Below are 15,543 nucleotides of genomic sequence, written 5' to 3' on the forward strand. Positions count from 1 at the left end.
TGGTGTAACATAATATATGTGTCAATAATATTATTATTTTTTAAACAATAATAATAATATTATTACATATCAATTTTTATATGTAATGTAATTAGAATTTCGTCGAAAGTTGACATTCTTTACGCACCATAAAACCCACGTAATCAATGGCATTTTGATCCACAAAAGAACCACCTCACCTCACATTCCTCCCCCATTTTCTCCCTCTAATTCTCGTGGTCCCACTTTGGGCCCTATTTTGGCTTATCTTTATGGGCCAATAGTAGATTCTTTGTCACACAAGTAGAAGTAGCCATGTGTATAAGGAAGTGAAACACCACACAAGTCCCCATCAAATCAAGGATATTAAGCCCATCAACTCACTATAGGATGATACCAAATAATACATCCATTGCATAAACCCTCGTGACTCTTCATATATGCCCTTACCCCTCCATCTATATAAATACACAACCCTTCAACTTATACTTTAAGTGACATGACAAATATTAAAACGCACTTCCATTTTTAACACATTCATCCACTCATTTTTCTTCATCTATTTTCTTTTTTATACATTCTCACAACAAGCACTTTTAAAAGCGTCTTTTTAACATTTAATTTTTTTTATACAGTCAGGTGAGTTTTTGAGATCAACAAAATTATCAGGTCGATATATAACAGTATATAATATAATCAGAAACATTTAAAAAATTAGAGTGCAAAAATTAAGATCGATGGATCGCGTATCGAAATTAGCATCGCAAAAAGCGGTGGTGATATTCAGCAAGAGTTCATGTGGGATGAGCCATGCAATAAAGAGGCTATTTTATGAGCAAGGGGTTGGACCAGCAATATATGAGCTAGATGAAGATAAAAGAGGAAAGGAAATGGAGTGGGCTCTAATGAGATTAGGATGTAACCCTAGTGTTCCAGCAGTGTTCATTGGTGGCAAGTTTGTGGGTTCAGCCAATATAATCATGACCCTTCATCTCAATGGCTCACTCAAGAAAATGCTTAGAGATGCTGGTGCTCTTTGGCTTTAGAAAAATATGTAATGGAACCTTACATTCTAGTGCTAATGCAAACTGCCAAAAATTGCCTTTTTTTTGTTATTATTTTTTTGGTGAAGGAATCTACATTGTATTAGAATAATGTTTGTTAACTTCAATATAATTTTGAGTTACATAAGTAACTATTTGGTATGAAATTTAATTGATTGAGTATTTAATTAAGGGCAATTATATATGCTCCCTTGTTTTTACAATATACAAAAAATAAAATAAAAATTATTAAGACAAAAGAGACTCATTTAACGTGTCATATATAGTTTTAAAAAACCTTTCCAAAATATTACATGCTTTTACGCCCTCTAATACAAAAAATTGGATTTCTAGTAAAAATGAAAGTGTATGAAAGACATGAAATAAACATATCTTCAAATTTGTCATTTTTTCTTAAATTTGGTATCACAATTTTTTTCAAAAAATTCTTTTATATAAGACTATGTGAGATAAATTAATATCTGGATTGAGGTGATATTATAGTAAAATATGTCCTAATTTTTTTTTTTACATTATCACATTTTTTATATAAAAAAAAAGTTATATCAACCGAATTGTGTTTAATGGGACGAGCTAGTTAACAATGTGGTGAAATTGAGTTTAAATTTTCGTTACATTGTGATGCATCTAAATTGAATATGCAAGACATTGATACTTAACAATATATTAATTATTCTAAATTTAGTATGCATCGCGTTGATACTTAACAATATTTTCTTCCAAGTACGCATGGGTATACCCATACCTAAATGCAAATGTAGTTTTGTAGATATTTGTTATTTTCTTATCTCAAATTATTTGTTATTTTATAATATTAATATAATATTAATTACTTTTTTTCACTAATATACTCTTATTTATTGTATTTTAATTTATCTAAAAATTTAAATAATTATAATTAATAAAATTATTTAAATAAATGAAGTTCATTTTATCATTGAAATCAACAAAATTAAACGTTTTCTCTAAAAACACACATAACTCAAATCAAATAATTAAAATGAGATGGAGTAAGTAAAAAAACAATTGATGAATATATATATATATATATATATATATATATATATATATATATATATATATATTAACGGTATTATTTTATCCACGGATAATAGTCTTCATCTACGTGCTCTATTGTGGTTAATTGGAAAATCTCACAATTTCCCAATTAAGGTTTAATTAACCACACTGAAATTGTGAGATTTAATTTGAAGATTGTGAGTTACATGTGGATGAGCATCCACGCATATATACCCATTAATTTTGGAATAAATATTGAGAAATTGTATATGGTGGAGTACGTGGCAACAAGATGACATGTAATCTTTATCATTACAAAATTAATTAGATAGGATATATAATATATTCCTTGATTTGATACATGCATGCATGTATACAAAAGTAAATGATTTTTCGAATAGAAATATTTTTATTAATAATTAAATTCTAATTTAATTGTTGATGTTGTTAGAATAGATGTTTTGTTTCTTATTTAATTTATTAATTATAGCAGTTTTTAATCACATCTTTTAAGACTAAAAAAAATTATTATATCTTTAAATTAATTTTAGTTTAACTAATAAATATCGATATTGTTAGATTAAATGTTTTATTAAAAAAATTTAAAAATAAAAACTATATATTTTTTAAAAAGGAAAAATAGATTAAACAATTATGATGATTTTACATAAGAATTTTTCACATTATACATATAGAGAATTTATCCTAATTCGCAATGAATATTTATGTTTGCTCAATATGCTTGTGTTAATGGAATGGAAAATGGGAAATTTTAATTGACATGGATGCAAATGATAAAGTGATGCGCATGATTAGTTTAAAGAAAATTATTAATTTCTTTTTGGAGATTATCAAAGACTTACATAAGAAGGGATTGCAATGTTGCTCTTCCCCAAACCCTTTGAAAAGGGAATACTTTTACAAATTTATCCTTGCGAAGGTGGAAGCTAATTGCAAGGACTTCACTTCACGGTTGTGTTAATGAATCTCCTTATCATTGAATTTAATGCAACCGTGCTTTCAACATAGTTTTAAAAAAACACAATCAAACATAATAATATAGTGCAAAAACTCCAAAACCAGATAAAAACCACAATTATTTTGTCTAACTACAACAATAAAATAACACTATATGAAAAAATTATGGCAATGTAAATCATTTGTTTGATGCCAAAATATTTGGAACAAAAATTAACCTATTTGTGTGAGTGGTGCAAGTAGTTATCAAGGAAAGGATTCTTTAAAACCGAATATAATAATATTCCATTAATGGATATGTAAATTGATATCTGAAATTATAAGTGTAGGTTAAATTTTGTAATTCGGTAAACATATAATTGAAATTGTAAAATACTAATCAAAATAATTAATGTGTAAACTTTTATCATTAGAGACTATGATATGACACATTAATTGAATGTTACCCATTTACGTTGATATCATATGAATGTCATTATAATTTTACTAATTTTTCTATAGAATTTAACGGTTTTATAGACCAATTTGTCAATAATTAGTTTATACATAATTATAATTACTTACAAATTTGTCACATGAAAGATGAGTTTGTGAGATCAATGTGGATAAGTCAAATATTAAGTTATGGTGTCATATCAAAATTTCTAATAATAAAAATTTACAAAATGACTATTTTAATTAATATTTTACAAGTTCAAATATATATTTGTCAATTTATAAAATTCAAAAACTAATTTGATGGTGGTTTACAATTTCAAAGACCACAATTATTTTTCTTTGTTGGAACATATTGTAAAAGGAGATGGCAAACAACAGTGCAACCACAATTATTTCTTTTCATTACTTTTCTCACAAACAATGTTGTATAAGTCTAATTAATCGTCAATTTTTTTAATAATATTTTTACTTGCTAATTAAGTGTTTTTTTTTTTATTTGATAAAGTGGAGAGATAACAAGAAAATGAAGCTATATAATAAGGACTTGTTTGGAGAAACAACATATTAAACACTTATACTTTAAGTGGTTATATATCAATTATTTCTGTTACATAAGATAAAATTACATCGAATTCTTTTTATAGAAATTATAAGTTATTTTTTTAATCCATCATAGAAAATTTATAAAATAAAGTGAAAATAATTTATAGATATATTATAATGAGTTGTTTTCTTTATTTTTTTATGATCAAATATTACAATCTCTTAAATAGTCTTGCCAACAAATCCAAACATGTCCTAAATATTGTTATTTCTCTGCCTAAAGATAACGTGCATATTTATTTTGTTCTAACGATAATGTGTCTGCTCTAATGACAATACAGCCTTTACGTGGATCATTATTGGGCCAAAAGACAAACCCAAATATGAAGTTAAAAACCTAAGACACACAATGAAGAGTCTTTTAGATTATCACAATTCTACTCTATACACCACCACATCATGTAAACCCCCTACCCCTTTCAAACTTATTTTACCCTATTAATTATGGTTGAGTGAAATACATTTTTAAATCTTTATAAAATTTCAACCTTTCAATCTTAATTCTTATAAAATAAAATAAAAATGTTTAGTCTCTGCAAAATTATCATATACGCGATTTTATTTATGCAGATGAGTCAAACATTTGTTGCATATATGATTTATAAAGAAAATTATAGTTAGTGTATTATATTGTTCGTCAAATTTTAATGTAGAAGACATTTAAGAGATAAACTACTGATGAAATACATGTTTCTCTTTTAATTAATTGATTCATGAAAAATTATTTTTTCAACTAATTGACCAAAGACAAATATATATCTCGTGTATAATTTATACATTTAAAATTTTGAAGTGCTTTGCACAACAATATATGTATTGAAAAAATAAATAAACATATAAATTTAAATAACAATCACAACACACAAAAATAACTCGAAAACTCCAAATCGGGAGAAAAAACCACGACTGTTGTTTAATGACAATCAAAGAATTGTTGGAACTAGGTTGTGTTGGTTGGTACGACCTCGTAATAATCGGAATATATCAGAATGTATCAGTTCTTTATGAAATTAAATCAATTTCATACACACAGCGGAATTTAAATTGTGGCATACAAGATTAGCAAGTTCTGTTAGATTGATATGAGATTAACCAAGATGCATACAAGTCAAATTATCAGATTAAACAATATTACTTAACACAGACTATGTTTAACATGCATCTAATATTAATCACATATACAAATATATCAAGATAGAAAAATTAAAGGAGTTAAGGGTTAGAGAAGATTGCCCCAAGAATTTATACTGGTTCAGTTGTCAACTTGACAACCTACATCCAGTCCTGAAAATCCAAACGGATTTCAGATTTTCTTCTCCAATAGAAAGAATCAATTACAGATTGTCCAGTTTCCTCCCCGAAACCTATCTATCTTAATGATCTCTTTCCTATTGATCACCCTCTGATCCTTGTAGATACTCAGCAATCTAACACAGAATCAAAGTCCGACTCTTTCTTGTTGAGCACTCTCACCCAAGAAAGTAGCCACCAGTTTCTAGCTGGCTTTTCTCGCTTTCGTTTTTGTTTCAAAGAATTATTACAAACAGAATTAAGGAAGAACAAAAAGTAGTCTTCAATCTTGGTCAATATGGCTTCTCACAATTCTGGATATTCAAAGATTGTTTATGAGAACCCTTGTCTTTCAAGATCACTTTTCCAGCTATCTTTTTGATAGTTGATAATCTTTTTTTCTTTTATCTGAAAAAGTAATCTCAGTGTATTAACCAAGTGTTATTGAGAGTTCTTTTGTATATCAAGAATATTCAAAGTGTATTTCAGATTATTATCATAATTTGAAAGAATGATTGAAGACAGTTTATATAGTTTCTGAAAAACATATTAATCAATCGATTTACCAATCGATCTCTTAAAGTGATAAAACCAGTCTAATCGATTTGCCAATCGATTATCGTGTGTCTTGTTTTTCTTGAATCTTGAAACTATATAAGCCAATCGATTTACCAATCGATTCTTTAAACAACATTTCTCAGTGATTATGTTAAGACTGATATGAATCGATTTCGTAATCGATTGCAGATGTTATGTTCAAACTGAAACACATATCAATCGATTCCATAATCGATTTATCAAATCTTCATAATCGATTAACAAATACTTAAAATCGATTTGATCACACGCTCAGAGTTCACTGGGTTTTCAAAAGGTTCTGTCAATCGATTTGCCAATCGATTGTGTTTAAGTCAGTGACTCAGCTATTTTGATGTTAATCGACGTGCCAATCGATTTGTATGTATTTGTCTGAAAACGTTCTTACCTGGGATTTAGTTCAATCGATTTGCCAATCGATTGCAACCAAATTTAACTTGATTGAAATTTTACAACATAGATTGTCCAATCGATTTGTATGTCACAGGAAAAGTTATTTTGCAAGTGATATTTAAGCAATCGATTTGCCAATCGATTATCATTAAAATTGGGGTACCACTGTGACTTGTCCAATCGATTTTCCAATCAATGTATTTCAATCAGGTTTACTTTGTGAGATGTATAATCGATTTGTCAATCGATTACCCTCAAAACTGGGGTGCTACTGACTTGTGCAATTTTCATTTCTAATTCAGTCAGTCGATTGCCCAATCGATTATACCAACACAAACAATTGTGTTTCCTTACACCCTTGTTATGAAATCGATTTCCCAATCGATTTGCTTCAGTCAAAAATCAACTTTTGTTGATTTCTTGTGTTCCAAGCAATATATCCCAAGTGTGTAGGATTTGATTGTTGTTCCTGAAATCTTGCTCAATTCAACTATTAGATTTATCATGTATTGTATGAACATTGTTGAATTGTTAATTATGTCAAAATTAGGAATCAAATGATCAAAATCCAACAGGTTGATTCTAGGAACAATTCATTCATTATGTTTTGACGATAACAAATATATTTTACGAAAATATTTTTTGTACTAATGATTTCATTAAGTGTACACTAAATAGAATAAAGATATCATAGGAAGTGAAGATGTTAGAGGAAGCAAGAACATTAGAGGAAACAAGGACATCAGAATCAAGTGATAATATTAAAAAAAAAAAAAACATATGATTTTGAAAAAATAATAATCTCAATTTAGTTGATAATATTAAATTGATAAGAAATAGTTTAAAAATTTCTATAATATCTTAAATAATCTATGCAGAATTTAGACTTAACTTTAAAAACAACAGAATAACTATTTATTTTTTTTGGCGTGTGCAACTTTTTCTAATTTGTAAAGCTGTTTTATTAATAGTATCAAACTAATAATAGTATGTTGACCTCAACATAATAGTATTGTCCCTACCTTCTAAGAAAAGTCATTAGATTCAAATTTGTTGACCTCAAAAAACATATAATAGAATAGATATTGATTTTTCACATTCAACTATTAAGTTTTTTAAAAAAAGTCAACTAATTTTGTTATTTCTATGTTTTCATAAAAACTATTGTATTTGATCATTTTAAATAAATTAAAAAAATGATAAAAAATTATTACATTTTTTCTAATAGATGTATTTTTGTTATTATCATAAATGCAAAGTAATAATAACTTAAATTAGAAGTGATACACATAATATTTATTAAAGACTACAATTGAAAATAAAAAAATTAAAATAACATTAAAAATTAGAAGTCTTTATTGGACAATTTTTTTTGACAATGTGACAATTATTATTATTTAATTTTTTTGATGGATTGTTATTATTAAATTTATTTACTTTTTGGTACAAGTTATTGTTTCATATACATTATGTATTATGAAAAAATGGTGGAGTGCTAAATAGATGGTTTACAACTTTCATGAAAACGTCTAAATCATGGTTATCAGTGCAGTGCCAATGACAAATTATATTAGACATTTTAAACTATTTATAAGTTACTAGACGTGTTTCATATAAATAGAACTTTTGTAACAATGTGAATAATAACCACGATTATTTGTATTTTTTATTAATATTATGTTAAAATTATATGTACTGATTTTTGCAAAAAATTTATTTGTCTTGTCATCAGTTAGGTATTTTTGAAAAATAGCAAGATCTTTTTTATTTATCCTATAATTAGTAACAATGTTGGTGTTTTCATTAAGACAAGTTTTAAAAATAAACAAATATTTTTTATTTTATCTAATTAATAATAATGTGTATGATTATTTCCAAAAAAATCATACCTATTCTGTCATTATAAATAGAGTAAAGAGAATTGGCAAAATAACACAGAAAATGGGAGATAGAATTGAAAAGATCACAAAATCAATACATAAAATTTTACTAGTATTATTTGTAGTTTTATTAGTATCCTTATTGTCTATATATTATTTATCACTTTTATCAACACGAGCTTTGTGAAACCTATCTTTCAACAAAAATAAAATCACTAATTAATAAGAATTGAAATCGAACAAGAATCAAAGGCATAATGTTACATGAAAAAATAGTTGAACTGCCACTACATTAGTTCATAATCCACTCTTGAATTTTAGTTCTCTTTTAAGATAATATTTTTTAGCTTTGTTTTTCTAATTTTAATTTCATAAACAAATTAATATTAGTAACGACTCCTTCACACATATTTTTACACACATAATCAATCCTATTTTTCTAATGTTTTTTTTGTATAATGTATTGTAATAAGAAAAAACTATTTTCATATTTCTTTTATAATTATTTTCATATTCATGCTCTTAATGACACTCAATCTCATTTTTTTTAAAGCTTTTGTAGTAATTAAGATTTATGACCAAATTTGTATTCAATATATATATATAATGTCAATATAAATAATTTTTACATTATCGATCAATCACAACAATTATATTTTTAGAGATATTAGAATTTTTTTAAAAATTTTCTCTAAAATTTTCTTAAAAATAATTGTGATGTGTTGATAATATAAAATTTGATATACTAACAATATATACCAATTAAACTCATAAAAATCATATATTTTGAGTTACATATTTTCTCATTTAATATTTTAGTAAATTATTTTAAATATTAATATTTGATACAAATATTGAGGAGTAAATATGCTACGTGTAGTGCATTACACACGTTGGTATAGCAAAATAATTTTTGTTTGACGCCACAAAACAAAATAAATTGACTTGAATATGAATAGTATAAGGAATTAACTACTCGTAAAAAATAATATAATTAATTAATTAAAAATTAACTTATACAAAAAAATTATTAAATAATTTAGGAGGTTAATGATTAAAAGTCGACTATGTATAATAATTATATACTATCAATCAATAATAATATTTTATTTGAGTATATAAATCTTTATTGTATCTATTTTTAAAAAATAACTACTACATGATCTTTTATTATCGTCACATCAATGTATAAAGAATTTACATTCATCATTTTTTTGATTTTTTTTTCTTTCATAATTTAGTACAATATTTTTTTTAGGCAATATCTTGGAGTTTTGTCGAGACTTATGCTAATTTTTATTGATACATGAAGGGTGAAAAGTTGATTATTTCATAGCAATTTTTTTTAATTACAAAAATTGCTAAAAGATACTGTCGAAAATAAGAATTTTATTATTAAACAAAAAATATTATTTAATATAATAAATAAATAAATATATAATCTATTTAAATGAGTTAGATGCTAACACATAAAATTATTATATTTCTTTTCAATTTTCTTCAGTAACAATTATTATTTTCCGTAAAACAAACTATTTGCTATTTGTGACACCTATATTTTCGTAAAAAAATTAAAAATTTCTCGTTTCCACTTCAAAAAATTCCCAATTTTGAAATTCTTAGAAAAAAATTAAAGAAATTCTTACCCATTTACACGTTTTTCTCTTTTACTTTTGTTCTTCTATCTATATATTATATTATACTATTGTTCATTTAATTTATTTATTTTTCTTCCTTTACCTTCTTTGTCTCTCATTTTTCTTCAATTGGTTGATCTGCTTCTCCAACGTGCTTGTCTCGATCTTTCCCTTTAATGGGTCGATGAAGATCACCTTCAATCACACCAATTTCGAGTCTAGAGTGAGAAACTCAAAGATTGAGACATAAAGTTCTAAGCTTTTTGCTGATTTCTGAGATGGGTCTGTGTCTTTGACTGTTTTTTTTTTAAGCTAAGAGTGATAGGGTTTGTTTATGAGAGTTACTTCTTACTGGGTTTTGAAAAAAGGGGTGATTTTGATTTGCTTATAGATTTGATATGGGTGGGTGTTTTCCTTGTTTTGGATCATCCAACAAGGAGGACACTAGTGTTGTTAAAGAAGTTTCAAAAAAAGAGACTTTTAAAGAATCTTCAATTCCTCAATCTCATCACCCTACAAGGGTTAGTTCAGGTTAGACACTCAAATTTTGAATTTTTTTGCTTTGTTTTAATATGCCCTTTTTGTTTGATTATTGTGTTGTTTTTCAATTCTGTTCAATTTTCACTTTTTATTAGTTTTTGTGACCTAATTTTTTGGCATAAGTTGTTGGTTGGTTTGATCTGGTTCAATTGAAGTTGTTGTTCTGTTGATTCAGTTGGTGAAATGGTTTGATTGTAGTGGATAGGTTTTGTTTGGTTCACTTAATTTTATAATTGCTTTTTGTTCTTATTAAGATCTTATTGTAACATTGTTGATAATCTGCTCCTTGGTAAAATATGCATATGAAATTATCAGTATATCACATTGTTTCTGAATGTTTTCCATTTTTTTAACAATTATGGGATGGAAAACAGATGCAGGGTACAATAGCTGCATTTTCAGCTAAGTGTTTTTCAATGTAGTTGCTAGCTATAGCTATATAGTATTAATCAAGATTATTTCTACCTCTCAATATATGTAGAATGTAATCAAACTTTTAGTTTATTTAGAAGATAGAGGCCTTGTAGCTATGCTGCTGTGGATAATTGGGTTCATTAAGCATATGTTTGGATCGGCTTTTACAATGTAAATTTCGCGTCCCAATGCACACCTAACGTAGAATTTAAGAAGCTACAAATTGTGGCTTTTGGATTGCTGCACGCCTAGAATGCATATACAAACATAAGCTAAAACTACTTGAATAACATTGCAATTGATTTGGGATTGTTATATGATTTAACAATGAAAACCTTGTTGTTGAGTGATTTAACACAAAGATAGTGGCTGGTGTACTTCATAGCAAACCGGCATATGGTCCTAAGTCTGTTTTTAATGTGTCATTACGCCTTATATGACTGCACATAATGATTAGATTTAGGAGCATCAACATCACGGCATCACCTTCTCTATGTTTTTTTATTAATATTTTTATTTATCCAATTATATGTTTTTTTACTGCACTCGCTCCTACTTATCTTAAATTACTCATGTAGACAAATCAAAATCACGAAGTGTCTCAGATTCTAAGAAGGAAACTCCGGTTCCAAAGGATGGTCCGACGGCACATATTGCTGCTCAAACATTTACATTCCGAGAGCTTGCAGCTGCTACAAAGAATTTTAGGCCAGAGTGCTTGTTAGGTGAAGGAGGTTTTGGTCGTGTTTACAAAGGTCGCCTTGAGAGCACAGGACAGGTAAGTTGTGATTGCTGCTACAAAAAGTTTCGACTTATCATATAGTGAAGCTCAGTCTAATGCCTTTTCTATAAAAATGTTTTCCATTTTTCTCTTCATAGTTAACAATGACAGTTTTTGGGATTGGAAAATTTATCTGTCAATCGCCAATTTTCCATTTGATTAAATCTACCTATCCCTTTTTATCTTGTGTGGATGAATCACTTTCTTTGCAGGTAGTTGCTGTGAAACAGCTTGACCGAAATGGACTTCAAGGAAATCGAGAGTTTTTGGTGGAAGTTCTCATGCTCAGCCTCTTACATCACCCAAATCTTGTGAACTTAATTGGTTATTGCGCTGACGGTGATCAGAGGCTGCTCGTTTATGAATTCATGCCATTGGGATCTTTGGAGGATCATTTACATGGTCAGATTGCTTTCCTTTTTAACTGAAACTTTTGCTTTAATGTTTCCGGAATAATTGTGCTTTCATATTATGATGCTATGAAATATTAACTTTAATTTTCATTTTAGATCAAATTTATAGGATTGAAAGGTAAAAATAGTGGAAGAAGGATAGTATAAGATTCTTTTTTAAATGGAAAATTTCTTGCATTCTATGGCCAAATTTAATGTTATCAAACAAAATAATTATGTTTGGATGATTTTGCCATATTTCTAATTAAAATGGGGATAAATTGTAGCTGACAATTGACACAACAGCAGGTTGAAAATTAATTAAATTGTTTATACTTTATACTGTTCAAAATTTTAGCTTGTTTACATGATGTTGCATTGTTCCAAATTTCATATAGCATTCAACTGTTATTGCATCTAGGATTCAATGAGTGACATGAATATTTTTGATAGCATCACCATTTTAGACTCAATTTTATATTATATGACTTTCTTATTACTGTTGGCTCATCGTTACTCTCTATGAGAAAACCATGTATCGGTAGGCTAGGAAGTTGACCAATGGGGACTAATCTTTGACTATTCAATATTGATTCGCCAGATTTTTGTTTTTTATTTTGTTTATTTATTTAACAGAGAATGAATTATTTTCCAGAATCACATAGTAATGGATATAGGCATATAGCCTTTAAAACCATCAGAGTAGCCATTTGGTGATAAAGGAAAATAACTGTCTAACCTTGCTAGGTGGTATATTAAGATGGTTTACCTCAAACAAGAGAAATATTACTTGTTCGCTGATCTAATTAATTATGAAAAGGGGAGGAAGATACTTTTGCACCAAATTAACATATATCCTTTCTTTGCACCAGATTCAGAAAAGTACAATTTTTTGATTGTACACTTAAAATAAGACAATAAGCATTTCAGCTAGTTATATAATGTTTTGATGGCATCATTTGATCCATGTAGTTGAATGGTACTCTTTCTAGAACTGATTGTTGGTCCGGAATTGATATAGTGGTGTTGCTAGTCTAGTAGTTAGAAGCAAAGTCTTAAACAGTTAAACTGCGATGTAGAACGTAGGATTACTGATTTTTTTTAGTTATATTTTGTTTCAGTGATGGTAGTAGTGAAATTTCCTAATAGGATATGCTTATGCTGGACTAGATGATCTATGATGGTAGTTGTTTTGTGTGTCACTTTTATTAATCATTCAATCAATCTTCTTTGGAGTGATTGGATAATAAGCCTTAAATACCGTTGATGGATAATAAGGAGCTGATATCGAACTAAACTTTTATAAGAACGTATATTGGCATCACTCATGCCAGCTACATCTGTTACTAATTTGTTTATGTCCATTATTTTAAGCTTATAGGCCATGTTTGGTTTGCCATCTAAAATTTGAATTTTAACTCCTAATTAAAATTTTGAGGAATTAAAAAATAATAAGCAAGACCCTTGTTATATATGTTATTAATATAAATTAACCCATATAGATTTCATTGATATATTTTGGTGAAATTTCTGACTATGATTCTATTTCCAGATCTTCCTCCTGACAAGGAGCCTCTAGACTGGAACACAAGGATGAAAATAGCAGCTGGTGCAGCAAAGGGATTGGAATATTTGCATGACAAGGCAAACCCCCCGGTGATATATAGAGACTTAAAATCATCCAACATCCTCCTAGACGAGGGTTATCATCCCAAGTTATCAGATTTTGGGCTGGCAAAACTCGGTCCAGTTGGTGACAAGACTCATGTATCCACGCGAGTAATGGGAACATATGGCTACTGTGCCCCAGAATATGCTATGACAGGTCAACTAACTCTGAAATCAGACGTCTATAGTTTTGGAGTTGTCTTCCTTGAACTCATTACTGGACGCAAAGCTATTGATAATACGCGTGGACATGGAGAGCATAATCTCGTCGCATGGGTGAGTACCTTACTTGTCATCCTTATGTATGTTTCAAACGAGCTGCTATTTTTCTATGGTATGCTATTTAATACAAATAGTTGTCAAATAGTGGCTATGGCACATGGCACTACTGTATAGTGAAATTTGAACAAACCACTATTTTTTCATGATCTGCGATTGGCAACATTGGGCCATAGATCAAGTAAATTGTTTTTTATTTTAATATTTTGATCGACGTCTGAGTTAACATGCATTAAATTTATCACCATTTGCCTTCATATTCTTGGGGAATGGAACTATGTAGGCACGGCCTCTTTTTAAAGACCGCAGGAAGTTCCCAAAAATGGCCGATCCTTTACTTCAAGGCCGATATCCAATGCGGGGACTGTACCAAGCACTTGCAGTTGCAGCAATGTGTTTGCAGGAACAAGCTGCAACAAGGCCTCTTATTGGAGATGTTGTGACTGCTCTCACATATCTGGCCTCTCAAACATACGACCCTAATGCAGCCAATACGTCAAACAGGGTCGGTCCATCAACCCCTAGGATGAGGGATGACAGAAGGAGCATGACAGATGGTGTGGATAGCCCTGACCGCGGACGGGTCGGTTCCCCTTCTACCCGCAGAAACTCGCCAGACTTCCGGAAGAGAGACAGTAGGGAACCAAGTGAGTTGAGCAGGAGCGACACCGGTGGCGGTGGTTCGGGAAGAAAATGGGGACCGGATGATTTGGAAAGGCAGGAATCTCAGAGAGACAGCCCTGTAAGTACCGGAAGAGGTAGAGAGACTCCGAGGAACCGAGACCTGGATAGAGAACGTGCGGTTGCGGAAGCAAGAGTATGGGGTGAGAATTGGAGAGAGAAGAAAAGAGCAAGTGCAATGGGTAGCTTTGATGCTACAAATGAGTAAACAAAAACATCAATCACATCACCAAATTAGCTTGCTATTCATCTTCTCTAGTGAAAGTGATGTATGATGATTGAGTCACATGAGAATTTGTCTTGGTTTTCTCCCACATCATTTTCTAGTAGTTAGTCATGTGAAGGAAACAGTCCAAAGTTTTATGAAAACAAAAAAAAAACGGGTTGGGAAAAAAAGTTAAGTTAGCGTTGGATTGGGGGTATTAAAATGTAATCATGCTACAAAAATGTGAATTCAACATCTTTTGTCTATGTATTAAAGTTTTCTTCTAGGTTGATGTTGCATCATAGAGCATCAAAGGTGTCTAATTTTTTGCCCTTGTTATAATGGGAGGAGTTTAGTGGATTTGGTGTGGGTGTGATTGGTGTCTCAATCACATGCTATTATCTCGTACAGTATCTATTATATTGTATGTCTGAGTCTATGATTTTCGGCTTATATACAAAAAAAAAAAGATTCACTATGTCATATATCTTCCACATGATTACTATCTATTGCACATGCAATGCTGAATGCGTGTCTGTGCACTTAAGTTGAATTGTATTAACTAAATATAGTTAATGGTGAATTATGTAGATAATTTATATGGAAGCGAAAATCCTGAATTGTATAGGTAGGTTTGATATCATGATGGATTTGCCAGAGTTACGGTGAACTATTGTGATTAAGTTGTAACTTATGTAAAACTA

At 29.1% G+C, this 15,543-nt stretch overlaps 2 protein-coding genes across 2 annotated transcripts; both read left to right on the plus strand.

Annotated features, from left to right (window-relative positions):
• Nucleotides 1–457: 457 nt before the first annotated feature.
• On the plus strand, nt 458–1,189 carry LOC101493448 (monothiol glutaredoxin-S10). The gene has a single exon (XM_004485989.4). The coding sequence runs from the start codon at nt 717–719 to the stop codon at nt 1,023–1,025; it is 309 nt and encodes a 102-aa protein (XP_004486046.1). The 5' UTR covers nt 458–716; the 3' UTR covers nt 1,026–1,189.
• An 8,772-nt stretch (nt 1,190–9,961) lies between these two features.
• Nucleotides 9,962–15,322, plus strand: LOC101493768 (serine/threonine-protein kinase PBL27). Its single transcript, XM_004485990.4, has 5 exons — nt 9,962–10,410; nt 11,412–11,611; nt 11,827–12,016; nt 13,559–13,950; nt 14,237–15,322. Exons 1-5 carry the CDS (start codon nt 10,278–10,280, stop codon nt 14,840–14,842), a joined length of 1,521 nt encoding a protein of 506 aa, XP_004486047.1. The 5' UTR covers nt 9,962–10,277; the 3' UTR covers nt 14,843–15,322.
• The last annotated feature ends 221 nt before the right edge of the window (nt 15,323–15,543 follow it).

The sequence above is a fragment of the Cicer arietinum genome, chromosome 1 (assembly GCF_000331145.2).
Source record: "Cicer arietinum cultivar CDC Frontier isolate Library 1 chromosome 1, Cicar.CDCFrontier_v2.0, whole genome shotgun sequence".
NCBI lineage: Eukaryota > Viridiplantae > Streptophyta > Magnoliopsida > Fabales > Fabaceae > Cicer > Cicer arietinum.

Excerpts from the sequence above, each read along its gene's own strand:
- LOC101493448 (XM_004485989.4), top strand. The coding sequence starts at position 717 with ATGGATCGCGTATCGAAATTAGCATCGCAAAAAGCGGTGGTGATATTC.
- LOC101493768 (XM_004485990.4), top strand. The coding sequence starts at position 10,278 with ATGGGTGGGTGTTTTCCTTGTTTTGGATCATCCAACAAGGAGGACACT. Across the intron at positions 10,411-11,411 it reads CCCTACAAGGGTTAGTTCAG|ACAAATCAAAATCACGAAGT; the intron begins GTTAGACACTCA and ends TTACTCATGTAG. Across the intron at positions 11,612-11,826 it reads GCCTTGAGAGCACAGGACAG|GTAGTTGCTGTGAAACAGCT; the intron begins GTAAGTTGTGAT and ends CTTTCTTTGCAG.